Source organism: Mirounga leonina, unplaced genomic scaffold (assembly GCF_011800145.1).
Source record: "Mirounga leonina isolate KUSES-001 unplaced genomic scaffold, KU_Mleo_1.0 Mir_115, whole genome shotgun sequence".
Lineage (NCBI taxonomy): Eukaryota > Metazoa > Chordata > Mammalia > Carnivora > Phocidae > Mirounga > Mirounga leonina.
Genome location: NW_023270268.1, coordinates 50,563,711 through 50,577,628, shown reverse-complemented (window position 1 = coordinate 50,577,628; position 13,918 = coordinate 50,563,711). Strand labels below are relative to the sequence as shown.

The 13,918-nt window shown below is 36.9% G+C and overlaps 1 protein-coding gene across 3 annotated transcripts; it reads left to right on the top strand.

The window, feature by feature from the left end:
• Positions 1-14: 14 nt before the first annotated feature.
• On the top strand, positions 15-13,078 carry CCNL1 (cyclin L1). 3 transcript variants are annotated; one of them, XM_034997708.1, is made up of 11 exons: positions 15-440; positions 742-816; positions 1,313-1,422; positions 7,255-7,375; positions 8,456-8,520; positions 10,219-10,318; positions 10,423-10,527; positions 10,623-10,764; positions 11,202-11,313; positions 11,430-11,528; positions 12,231-13,078. In XM_034997708.1, the coding sequence occupies exons 1-11, from the start codon at positions 138-140 to the stop codon at positions 12,577-12,579; spliced, it is 1,581 nt and encodes a 526-aa protein (XP_034853599.1). In that variant the 5' UTR covers positions 15-137; the 3' UTR covers positions 12,580-13,078. The 3 variants fall into 3 exon arrangements, with proteins under 3 accessions (XP_034853599.1, XP_034853608.1, XP_034853619.1); XM_034997717.1 differs by lacking the exon at positions 11,430-11,528; XM_034997728.1 differs by lacking the exons at positions 10,219-10,318; positions 10,423-10,527; positions 10,623-10,764; ... (1 more) ...; positions 11,430-11,528; positions 12,231-13,078 and adding an exon at positions 8,761-9,484.
• Positions 13,079-13,918: the final 840 nt, after the last annotated feature.

Sequence of the window (13,918 nt, the reverse complement as noted above, 5' to 3'; positions counted from 1 at the left end):
ACGTCAGGGCGGAAGCGCACGCTGCGTGAAGCGGCCCAGAACCCGGCGGTCACGGGAATATCCGTCGCGCCGAGGACGCTGGTTAGTCTCGCTCCGGGTTCCGGCTGCGTTGGGCGTGCGTGCAGCTCGCTGAGACTATGGCGTCCGGGCCTCACCCGACCGCGACCGCTGCCGCCGCCGCCTCGTCGGCCGCCCCGAGCGCGGGCGGCTCCAGCTCCGGGACGACGACCACGACGACGACCACGACGGGAGGGATCCTGATCGGCGACCGCCTCTACTCGGAAGTTTCGCTCACCATCGATCACTCGCTGATTCCGGAGGAGCGGCTTTCCCCTACCCCGTCCATGCAGGACGGGCTCGACCTGCCCAGCGAGACCGATTTGCGCATCCTGGGCTGCGAGCTCATCCAAGCCGCCGGCATTCTCCTCCGGTTGCCGCAGGTCAGTGCGCCGGCCGCGGGCCGGCAGAGCGCGCCTCTCCTCCCCGCTGTCCCTTCCGCTGCATCCCGGTATCACCGTGTCTCGTCAGGGTGGAGATGCCTTCTCGGGCTCTCCAGCCACGGGTCCCAGCCGGATCCCGGGTGTGTCGAGGGCGGGAGGACGCGGAGGCGAAGGGAGGACCGGGCCGCGAGCAGTTCGCGGCGGGAGGGGGAGGGGGAGCGAGCGGCGGCACAAAATGGCGGCGGCGCCTGGTGCGGGCCCGCCTGACCCCTGCGCCTCCGTTCTTGTCTCTTGTCTGCAGGTGGCGATGGCAACGGGGCAGGTGTTGTTTCATCGTTTTTTCTACTCCAAGTCTTTCGTCAAACACAGTTTCGAGGTAAGCATCGCGGGGGCGGGTGTGAGGGATTTCTTCATCCGGAAACGGAAAGGAGGGGGTAGTGTCTCCAGCCAGCTTTTCTGGAAAGGGAGTGGTTAGTTTAGGCCTTTGTACCTAGTTCTCACCAACCGAGAAGCAAAGACTTTTGGAATGTGTTTGAAAGCTATAAAGCGTATCTTGAGCCCAGGTGCTCCCTTAGCAAAAATTAACATTTTAACCAAATTCAAAACTCCGGGGAGACTTGAGCTTGACTCTGTATTCAAAATTAATATTACTTAAAAAAGAAAACGTAGTATTAGCGTATCTGCTAAGCCTATGGCCTAGAAAGGTCCATCGTACTTTTATTTCACCAAAAGTTGTCCCAGTTGTATCCTAAAAGTTTTTCATCAGAATTAGTTATAACTTGGCGGGGGGGGGGGGGGGAGTCACTTTTTCCTAATTTTACTTGATAATGCTATAATCTAACAGTCTTTCATTGGATTGTGGGTTCTTTCAGATCGTTGCCATGGCTTGTATTAATCTTGCATCAAAAATTGAAGAAGCACCTAGAAGAATAAGAGATGTGATTAATGTATTTCACCATCTGCGCCAGTTAAGAGGAAAAAGGTAAGATTGGCATTATTGAACACAGTATTTCTTGCTGCTGCTGCATTGTGCACCAATCATCAAAACATTCTTTCCTCTCAAAACTGATGCAAAGGAAAACCGGCTTTAATTTAGGTGTTAAAATTCACATAGGAGCTCACTAATACTTAAATTAATTTGAAACAAACCACAATTAACCAGCTATCTAAAGTTTGTAGAGGCAGTTGCATTTATGGACAATCCTAACAGTGCTGTGAAGCCAGTCCTGTGGCTTAAGATTAAACAAGAAAGGGAATACGTTTGGCTCAAGTGTGAGTGTATTCTGTAAGTTATTCCCCCCTCCCCTCTCTTGGAAGACTGAAGGCTGGAAGTGTGAACACTGCAGTTCAAGTTAATATTGTGGCAAAGTTCTGTGTAGATTATGTTTTTCTACTCGAAGTCCCAGTTAATTCTTTATCAATTGAGGTTGGCTTTTGTTTGAATACTTCTCAACATTGAACTACGATATATCGCATAATACCGGATCTGAAAGGACTGCAGGATGATAAAGTTTGAAGTTTGAAGTCAAAGGGATTAAACAGGTATTTTGTTTTGGTCAGATACAGTATCAGTGAGTGGGGCAGAGAAATAACTAACTGATTGGGTTACATTCAGATAAGGCCTATTTTATTTGATCTTGTAAGAAGTAAGAAAATAGAGACCAAGTAGTGTCATTTTACAGATTTTGTGGCTACATGACAACACTTTATGTGGACCTATGTGTTCATGTGAGGCAGTGCAAAAAGTTTAGTTGCAAGGCTTCCTGCATCTAGAGGTGACTTCCAGTACATGCTACAGAAGGATATACTTGGCATAGGTTAGTTTTTGTGTTAAGAAATTGTGATGTTAGATACACTATGGGAGTTAGTTATAAAAGGATTTTAAGTTGTTGGGGTTGGGTGTCAGTGCCAAATTAGTATCCTATGTGAGTGGTCGTTATTGGCTGAATCTATAAGTTGGCAGTAATGGACCTATTCAGAGACAAACAGTAATCTTTAGTTAGAAAGTCTGAAACATTGCTACCCAGATAGTTTTCACAGCATTTTTCAGTTTTCTTACATTCTTTTTCCACCATCTTCTCTCCTTCATCCTAACCATGTTCAGGGATAGACTAATTTTTTATTTCATTTTAAAGTATCTTTTAGCTTCTTGGTGAGGAATCCCTGGAAATTGGGAAGATTTCAAATTGGTATTTAGTATGGTCTGAATAAAATTTGTTTTTAGATACCTAGCTGATTCTTCAGGGTGTTTAAAACAAAATGACAGTAATAAAAAGGCTTTTTGTCCTTAGTCAAAGGATTCTGTGTTTGCCTAAAGGAGTTTTCTGTCCGTGTTCTTTGAATCATTGAGCCAACTATTGTATTATCACTTAACAATGATTATCTACTTTGAAGTTTTTCTATGAGACTTAGAGTATTCTTCCTTGATGTCAGAGTAGGTCTTCTTAACCATAAAAACCTTGGAATTTAAAACATCTCACCTGACTGACTGCTGTGTCTGATGTAATAGTGTGTTTTGGTCATTATTACAGAGAATTTGACTTTGTCTCAATCTTACAAGTTGATTATAGCATGAAATTTAAAAGGAGTTGTTAATTGCATGGAAGCCTTTTTTTTAAAGCAGGATGTAAAAGTGTTTCTATGCATATTACAAGTTTACTCAGACACATAACTTGTATATGTTATTAACTTCAACTCTTTTTTCCCTTGCAACCGACTATACAGCGACCAGCTACATTTACCAAAGCCTGGGTGATGTGGAGTGGTACATAGAGATGAAGCTGTCGTCATGGCAACAGTGAGTGAAGTATCGAAAATCCCCAAGGAGAAGCCAGTGCTCTGAGAATAGGTCACTGGAATCGGGGACTAACAGGTTGGCCACTGGTGAACCATTTAGAAAAACTCCTGTTTCTTGTTACAAGCTTTTGTCTTTGCTGTCCAAGTTATTAGAACTATAGCTTGATATATTTTTATGTAGAGTAATATCACTAGAAAGTACTATCAGTATTATACTTTAGTTAATAGCATATCGGTTTATCTTAATGATGCTGTTTTAATTTGGTTTATTCATAGCTTTAAATTGTAGTGTGATCTTGGTAATTACAGAGGACGTATCATTTTTGTAGCTTTTTGGTCATTTTTCAGTCCTGATTACACTTTTGAATCACCAGAGGAGCTTTTAGAAAGTACCAGTGCCCAAGTCCTATCCTGGATTATTTGATTGCCCCCCTTCCCTCCCCAAATTTTTTGTAGTTTCATAATTAAGCTTGGAATAAATGGCTGAATTGAAAGAGAAAATTGCCTTTTTAGCAGTTTCCAATTTTAATTTGCTTTTGAGATGCAGCATATTTCCAGAAAATTAAGCATTTTCTGTAATTGTAAGGAGCCTGCTTGCATCTTTGAAGCCTTCTCTAAAGGAAGACAGATCTTCAGACTGGTGCAATCACTCATTGATGAATATGGTGTGGTATTTTCAACATGTGTATAGATCATAGATGAAGTTGGAAGGGTATTAAGTGATCTTGTCATTTAGTCCAACCTTTCTCAGTTTATTTCAGTGGCTCTAAAGGTGGTGGCCTTAAGTTTGTTTAAACACTGCTAAAGAAGGAACATTCCTTTGGAGTAGGCCTTACACATTTTTCTATATTGAACAACAGTCTGCTCTCTGTAAACTACTCAGTCTCATTTTTTAGTATAGTCTGTTGAAGAGCTAGTTCCAAATTTTCTAGGTCTTTGTACCACATGAGTGAGAGTGACCATGTTTGGATCTCCTATTCCTAATTTTTTCTTTTTCTTTTTTTTTTCTGTTAAGTTGTATTTCAACTAAATCAATTAATGCTGAAGGAACAGTTATTCTGAGAGACCAGATAAACTTCCAGTGATCAAAGTCCAAGATTTCCTATTAGAACTAAAATTTAAAAATTGTTCTTTTCATTTAAATTTAATTTGAAAAATCTGACAAACTCAAAAGCGGGAGAGGTAGAGTTAGGTTTGATTGGTTGTTGAAAATTACTTTTTCTCTGAGTAGATGAAAGTTCTCTTTTTAAGAGATTTAAGAGTCATCTCCTAAAACTTACTGGAAAGTTTACGGAATTGGAGATGAAGAAATTCTAGCAAGCCTCAATTCAGTGTTACATGCTTGCTCCCATAGGCAATACTAATTGATACTTTGTTAACATAAGTAAGGAAACCACTTGCTTAGAGGGTTTTCTTTAACCTTTTCATACTGCTGACTTACTGGGACACATTTCTTTTTCTGATACAAAATCTTCATATGGCAGTTGTAAATTACATGCTCATTGAGCCTTCCTTCATTTAAAACCAATTCTTAACAAAATGAAGATAGTAAATTACATACCTACAAAGTTAACTTTCAAAATTAGGTAATAGAAGGCCTAAGCAAGAAGTTGAGTATACAGTCGCATTATAGTAAATAATGAGTTTGTGGTTTATTTAATTGGGTTTTGGTGTTACTGGGACTTTGATACACAAAGAAGGGAAAGTGAATATTGTGGCAGAATAAGTGAATAATAGTTCATTTAAGCAGAATTAATGAATGAGTAAGCCTGATTTGGGAATCAGATGGTAGCCATTATTCAAACAAGTGTTTAGTTGGTTAATTGCAGAAGAAATGAATGTTAACAGAATTTGAAGGCAACTCTGAAAGGCTTAGTAAATAAAAGGTGTAGATGAGTTTGCTCAACACAAAAAGGGAAAAATGAGAAAATTGATTTTGTAAAATTTTAGGACTGTAATGGTACAGTCTACGGTCTGAATTACAGGGGGAAAAGAGTTAATGGCAGGCAAATACGACACTGGAGATAGATTCTGTCTCTTAATACATGTTGAAGGAAGGCCATCAAATAACTAGTTTGAGAGTCTGAGATGTGGATTTGACTTCTTGCAAATTTCCTGTTACGGTGAGAAACCCTGAAAAATTATAAACCTTAAGATTTTGGGGTTATATTTCTTGTGAACATTGATTGCTCTGAAGTTAAATTAATTTTTTCCCAGAGAGCATTTAACTTGTAGTCTGTTGTTCTGATCAGATAGATTTATTGTTATATTTTTATGTTAGAAATCAGTCCCCTGTCCAGTTGGTGGCCTCATTCTTCACACTTTTCATAGCGGTAATAGGAATTGAACTGAGGAAAGCTAATTTTCAGTATTGTTAATTTAAGTAAGCTAGTTTCCATCTTGCCAAATTTGCCAAATTTATTTAATGTAATTGATAAAAATCATTGTATGAAATAATTTGAAATATAGTCTAATAAGAATTCCAGTTGCTATATTTTAGATGGGTGTTAGGAAGGAAAATAAATGAAAGATTTTTAGATAATATGTCACTGCAGGGCTAATTAATTGTAGTTAATTTCAGATTGTTTTCTAATATTCAAATGGATGTATTTAAATACGAGCTTACATTTTTCTGGATTTGGTGTGCATGGTAAAATGAGTTGTGAGTTGGGGTAATACTCAGAATGACTATCTTTTAAAAATAGATGCTGTGTTCTGTCCAGAGCAAAAACTCTTGAATATTTTGGCTGAAAATGAATTCAGTATGGGGAAAAATATTTAAATGTTCTCCCCATATGTATACACCATATAATCATGTCTTAATGAAAATGTACTTCTTGGTGGTTGGATCTAAAAACATATCAAATGACATTGGGAAATGAAAGTCCAAAAGTCTTGACTGAAAAAAACATTTTGAATTTAAGATTTAAATCAGATAGTCTTTTTTTCCAAAGCATTGAACCATTGATAGCTTTCTGCGTTACAGCTTTTTAGAAGCTATCAGAATTTAGTCTGGCACAGACCTTGAGTGTTGTTCTGGTTCCCTCATTACGGTCTTCCTTCTCTTTTACGTTGCATTCTAAAGAAAGTTATTCTGCCTAATAATGACAACTCAGACCAAATTCAAGCTTAGTTTTTATTGGTCACGTTTAGTTTTGAATCTGATTTTTAAAACATTTCTTTTTGTAATTGAGCTGAATCTTTAGTTTTCAGATTTTTTTTGACAGTGGTGGATTCTTAGAACAATTTGTTTAAGCAGATTATCCACTTAGGAGAATCTGGATTAGCTACCTACCATTTTTTCCTCTCTAATTTTTACTTTGGCCATAAACTAGCCGAGAGTTGATATTTTATTTTATTTTATTTATTTTTATTTTTTTTTTAAGATTTTATTTATTTACTTGACAGACACAGCGAGAGAGGGAACACAAGCAGGGGGAGTGGGAGAGGGAGAAGCAGGCTTCCCGCTGAGCAGGGAGCCCGATGTGGGGCTCGATCCCAGGACCCTGGGATCATGACCTGAGCCGAAGGCAGACGCTTAACGACTGAGCCACCCAGGCGCCCCTTGATATTTTAGAAAACGAGTAAAATCACTATCATCTATAAGACTTCATAGTAAATATTTTCAAGAGCAAATTAGTTTTGTCATTGGAAAGAGTCTGTGGAGACTAATGGGGTTTGTGATGATAAAGCAACGATCACATAAGTTTATATATATATATACATACACACCTAAAAGATAATCATGAAAAAGATCAACAAAGGCTAGATAGAAGCATTAGAGTGAATTTTTCACTACAGGGGGTCGAGTTAGTTTCTATAGAAACTTAGTTTAGTTAAGTATATGTTTAATTAGCATAACTTGGACAGCACAAGATTAATGCTTTAACTTGTTTGCAGGAGTTTAAAAAGCTGGTTTCTGTTGCCAATAGTTGGTTGGAAGGGAAAATGGAGATGCCACAAATAAAATTTTTTGGATGTGCAAAACAGTTTTGATTTTATTTCTTACAAACTATAGGACTCCAAGCCCCCTGATCCTTGATCAGAACTACATTAACACCAAAAATCAAGTTATCAAGGCAGAGAGGAGGGTGCTAAAGGAGTTGGGATTTTGTGTTCATGTCAAGCATCCCCATAAGGTGAGTTGTAGAGTGCAGAAATTATATTCGTAAGTATTAGGGTTTTTCTTAAAATTGTATCTTACATGAATTTATATTACGGTTATTTTTGAGAGTTAACCTTGGTTTTTAAAAGCATTCTTTATAAACTTATCACTAAAATAGGAGTCAAAAAGACTTGGGTTCAAATCTTCACTCTTCATTGTGTGGGCATAGAGAAGTTCTTTTTTTCCTCTGTGGTTAACCCAGTTTCCCCACCTAGAAAACAGTGAAGTACCTTATTCCTAGGAGTAAATAATACACATCCGCAGAAGTACCTGGCATGCTACCTGTCGCACAGTAAAATGTTCAAAGCATGGTGGCTGCTTGCTCTCTGTTACCATTATTGTACGTTTATAGATTTCTCCAGTATCTCTTGGCTTACATACGATCATCATAATAGCACAGTGGTTACCATCTGAGTGCTCTGGGGACAGGACTATCTGCGATAGAAACTTGTCTATGCCATTAGCTCTGTAACTGACAGATATCTCTTTCTCAGATTCCACATCTTCAAGATTGTAAAATGGGAATGATTGATTATACAGGTTCAGAAAGCTCTGATTTGAACTGTGAAGCTATTTACATGTGTAGTATTTATTTATCACACTTAAACATGATAAGCTTCACTGCAGAAAGAGTAGTGTTTACTTATTCTAATGCCCACCGTATTACATAATATCATACTCTTTGTGTAACTTTAAACATAGTCTGTACGGGTTTGGGACATGGAGAATTGTACTTCGGAAATTAAGTGAAATAATCTACCACAGTGCCTGTCACATAGTAAAGTGTTCATTAGAAATTAGGTATGTTTTTAATTGATTTAATTCTCATTTTTTTTCCTGTGCAATTTTGGATCATATTTAAAGTTTTTATAGAATCTAGTAGCATAATAACAACCCACATTGCCTATAATGTACATTTTAGGTTGGTCTGTATTATCTATGCAGTTTCGTAAAAGAGTTAAAACGTGCACCTAACATTTCAATTACTTATATTCATTGAACTCTGAAAGGCCCACTGATATGCTAAATTGAGTTTTTTTCCCTTGTCCTTCAGATCATTGTTATGTATTTACAAGTCTTAGAATGTGAACGTAATCAAACCCTGGTTCAGACTGCCTGGTAAGTTACATTTTTACATTTCTTTCCTAGCCAGGAAAACAGAAGCAGAAATAAAGTAAGTTTCAGTTTCTCTTTCCAAAATAATGAGCGGAGTTTGTTTTGGTGCTTTTTGTTTTTTTTTGTTTTTTAACCAAAAGGTAAATAATGCTTATTTCTGCTTCCTGTTTTCTTGGCTTGACTAATTGCTTTCAATGGAGAACTCAATTTAACTTTGTTCTTTTTTCTACTCTTTAATTAAAGGGTAGTCCATGATGGTAAGTCATAGAACTCTGCCCTCTGCACTTCAGCCCATGACCTCAGGATGGCCTGATTGGCTGCCCTGCTCTCCAGCCAATCCAGTGCAAGCTCTGATCCGAGATTCACTGAAGTGGTCCATATCCATCTGGCAGCATCTTCTAGTTCTGTCGGGGTGTCAAAAGGATTTGTATATTTGCTTCTAGAAGTAACTATTCAACATGCCTGTGTATATAATGTATACCTGTAACTATCAAAATGAATAGTTCATTTTTGATAGATTTGTTGTCCAGCCATTATGAATTAAATGATTTTTTTTGTTAGGAGTTTGACTTAGATTTCTATTTTTAGTATGTATACCATGGATTCTACCAAAGGAAACTACAACTTGCAGCTTAAACTGGGCACCATTCCCATACTGGATGAATTACAGCTGCTGGACTATTGAAGCAATAATAATAGAAGTACATTTTTAAAAGAGATGTTAATATTAACATAAGCACTTTACTTTTGACATGAAGATGTTTGATTTGGAGGGCTGGCTTATTTTAAGGTAAAACAAGGAATTTGGTCCAGCTACAACTACTTCTTCAAGACTGTTGATGTGCAGGACTTACGTAATTTTTATGTTCTGGACTTAATGACTGCCATGCTTCTTTAGGACTCAGTAAATATTAGTAATATTAGAAAAGTCTAATTGCTTTTATAAAATGCATGACATTTTTAATAATATGCTCTATAAAACATTTACGCAGTTATTTCATGGGTAAGGATTTTTAAGAAAGTCTTTTAACCTTTTAAACAATTTGTGAAATTTCTTTAATACTTTAGGGATATTGTGGGGAGGGTTCACTAATAAAAAAAAAAGTCCAGTAGTTTATTAACTGAAGTAGTTTATTGCTTTTGTTTATACTTAGTCACAAAAAAGGTATGTAAACAAGGCTGTTTTGTATATTTACTGCTCTTCCTTACCTAAATTTTCTGAAGTAGCTGAGATTTCTTAATATAACTTGGTGAGTGCTTACCGAAAATGCCTTTTTTACCCCTGTCACAGTATTTTGAGTTTTTGAAAGAACTTGGTTGACACTGCTTTTCATTGTGGATAAAGGAGAGTTGGTCAATAATTAATGGCTTGAAGTATTGTTAGAGTGGTTTATCATTTCTGAAGCTAGTTATGTCAAAATTAGAAAAACATAAAAACTTACTTCTAAAGTTCTATTTGGAATAATAATACGGAATTATTTTAAAGGACTTTGGTCATATATAGGAAAACTGAAGAATGGTTCTAGTGTTAAATTCTTATCTTACTGATTTTTGAGTTAAGAATTGTTGTATGCTAGAATATGAGGATATGAATATAAATATGAGAAGAAAAAAGAATAAAGTAGATTGAGTCTCCAATTTTATGTAAGCTTCAGAAGGACTTCGTTTATGTACAAAGCTTATGGTTGAAATATTTTTCAGGAATTATATGAATGACAGTCTTCGAACCAATGTATTTGTTCGATTTCAACCAGAGACTATAGCATGTGCTTGTATCTACCTTGCGGCTAGAGCTCTTCAGGTAGGTATATATATCCTGTTTTGTTCTGTAGGATAAATCACAAGAATTAGCAGTCCTGATAAAAACTGAAATTTGGTCTAAACCATTCTGTTTTTATGGTTTAGATTCCATTACCAACTCGTCCCCATTGGTTTCTTCTTTTTGGTACTACAGAAGAGGAGATCCAGGAAATCTGCATAGAAACGCTTAGGCTTTATACCAGAAAAAAGGTAGTTGTTTACTCATGTTTGTATTTTACTTTTTAAGTACTTAAGAGTCTAAACTAATATAAGGGAAAAATACTAACTTCATTTTCTTCCATCAGCCAAACTATGAATTGTTGGAAAAAGAAGTAGAGAAAAGAAAAGTAGCCTTACAAGAAGCCAAATTAAAAGCAAAGGGGTTGAATCCCGATGGAACTCCAGCCCTTTCAACCCTTGGTGGATTTTCTCCAGCCTCTAAACCATGTAAGATATATTCAGAATTGAAATGATTTGGGCACTGCAGGTGTGTGGTTATTAGAAAGCTTTAGCACTGAGGGGCTCCTGGGTGGCTCAGTCAGTTGAGCATCCGACTCCTGATTGCGGTTTAGGTCGTGATCTCAGGGTTATGAGGTCCAGCCCCGTGTCAGGCTCTGTACTCAGTGCAGAGTCTGAGATTTTCTCTCCCTCTGCACGCCCCACCCCCCAATAAATAAAATAAATTTGTTTTTTTTTTAAAAAGCTTTAGTATTTAATAGTGGCATATAAACAATGATAAGAGAAGCTGTTACTGTTTTCTCCCATGATAGTCAACTCAGGACTAAGACTAATACTTGAAAGCATGGTATTTTGATTTACATTTAGAAACAACTTTTTGGCCCTCTGTTAAGTCCCAATAGGTAACATGTCTTTTTTTTTTTAAGCATCACCAAGAGAAGTGAAAGCTGAAGAGAAGTCACCAATCTCCGTTAATGTGAAGACTGTCAAGAAAGAACCTGAGGACAGACAACAGGCTTCCAAAAGCCCTTACAATGGGTGAGTATACTTGAGTTAGAAAACTGGTCTAAGGAATCTTTTATGTGTTAAATTTCTAACATACTAAACATGTATCTAAAATAATGGGTTTTTTGGTTTGTTTTTTTTTTTTTAAGTGTAAGAAAAGACAGCAAGAGAAGTAGAAATAGCAGAAGTGCTAGTCGATCAAGGTCAAGAACGCGATCACGTTCTAGATCACATACTCCAAGAAGACAGTAAGTAAATATTCTCTAAGAGAAAGCAGTCTTATTTGGAGTAAGGTTCCTGCTTTTTAAAAAAATTGAACGTAGATGTTTTCACAGTTGGGTTAGATTTAGTTTTTTAACATGAGGTAAATTATGAGAAATGAATTTGGAAATAGGTCCTGCTTATATGTGGCTTTTTTATTTTGGTGTGGTGTAGCTTACGAGCATTCTATTCTGTCTTTGCCCATTTTTTGAAGAAGTGTACGGGCTGGCCACAAAGTGCTATGGAAAGCTATAATATCCTGCTTAAAATGTGTGAAAATCTCAGAAAATATTAATATTTTATTAACTGCTAATTAACAACCAAAACTCAAGTTGATCATAGCCAAAGAGTCTTTCCTAGTAGCTTTGTAATTAGATCACTAACTGCTTATATCTCTGGCTCTTTTGAGCATGTGTGAGATACTCAATAATAAGCATAGCTATCCAGGACACTGTAAAAATTACTAAGTACTCTTCTCTTTAGCATAGAGAGACATACAGTACATTTAAGATTTGTCTAATATAGGTTGGATGGGAGTTAGTGAGGGGTAGGGAGATTTAATGAAAGTTTTCCATCTGGCCTGTACTGCTATAGGTCAATAGTTTTGTTTTGAACTTGTTATAAGCACCATCAAAATAAACTGTTCCCAGCAGAAACTGAATCTAAACCTCAAATTTTTATTATCTAAGTTATAATAATAGGCGGAGCCGATCTGGAACATACAGCTCAAGATCAAGAAGCAGGTCACGCAGTCACAGTGAAAGCCCAAGAAGACATCATAATCATGGTTCTCCTCATCTTAAGGCCAAGCATACCAGAGATGACTTAAAAAGTTCAAATAGACATGGTCATAAAAGGAAAAAATCTCGTTCTCGATCTCAGAGCAAGTCTCGGGATCACTCAGATGCTGCCAAGAAACACAGGCATGAAAGGGGACATCATAGGGACAGGCGTGAAAGGTCTCGCTCCTTTGAGAGGTCCCATAAAGGCAAGCACCATGGTGGCAGTCGCTCAGGACATAGCAGGCACAGGCGCTGACTTTCTTCCTTTGAGCCTGCATCAATTCCTGGTTTTGCCTATCTACAGTGTGATGTATGGACTCATAATCAAAAACATTAAAAGCAAACTGATTAGGATTTGATTTCTTAAAACCCTCTAGGTCTCTAGAAACACTGAGGACATTTTCTTTTGGAAAGAACTATGTTTTTTTGTTTTGTTTTCTTGTTTGTTTTTTTTTCTTTTTGGTTTTTGTTTTTGGGGGTTTTTTTGCACATTAAAATGCCCTAGCAGTATCTAATTGAAAACCATGGTCAGGTTCAATTGTACTTATTATAGTTGTGTATTGTTTATTGCTATAAGAACTGGAGCGTGAATTCTGTAAAAATGTATCTTATTTTTATACAGATAAAATTGCAGACACTGTTCTATTTAAGTGGTTATTTGTTTAAATGATGGTGAATACTTTCTTAACACTGGTTTGTCTGCATGTGTAAAGATTTTTACAAGGAAATAAAATACAAATCTTGTTTTTTCTAAACTGCTTCAAATATCTTATTTAAATAAATTATTAAAAAGTAAAACTTTAATAGTAAAGTGCCTGTACTGATTTTCTGACAAACCTATTCTTCCATTAGCTATGGTTTGAGATTACTAAATGCAGTTAGTATCTGCATTGGGAGCTATTGTAAGTCTTTGCCTTACATATGGAAAAACGGGAGTTGTGCAACAATGCAGTATTAAATATTATACTGTAGCACTAAACCAGTCTTCAAATCGAAATCCATTTGCCACATAAATAGTACTGAAAATTAACTTAAGAAATGATACTATAAGGTTATCTTTAAGTGAGCTACTCTCTTGAACAAATCAAAACTTTTAAAAGGACAGTAAAAATCAGACCCAACTATTGACCTTTAAAGTTTTTCTTTAGCTATTTAGTGATGGTTTTTATCTAGGCTAAGAGGATTCAGTAATAAAATGAGGCTCCCCCAGACTTGGCTGGGGCTGATAAAGTCTGACCACAAAGAAAAGGAAATTTTGTTGAAAAAGCCACAAGTCCTTATATTCAAATGAATACTTTTTAAGTTATTCACTTATTTTCCCAGTAATTTGGAAGTGAATTTAGAAGTCTTTTTAAAGATTTTAGAGAGCGTGCATAAACAGGGAGGGACAAAGCGAGGGAGAGAGAAACTCAAGCAGATTCCACATAGGACCGGATGTGGGGTGATCCCACAATCCTGCATGACCTGAGCTGAAATCAAGATCAGATGCTAACTGACTGAACCACCCAGATGCCCCTGAATTCAGAAATTCTTTTAAAAGGCCATATATGATTTCATTATTTTATAGTTAAAATAGGTTTTCCATTTTTTTTAAC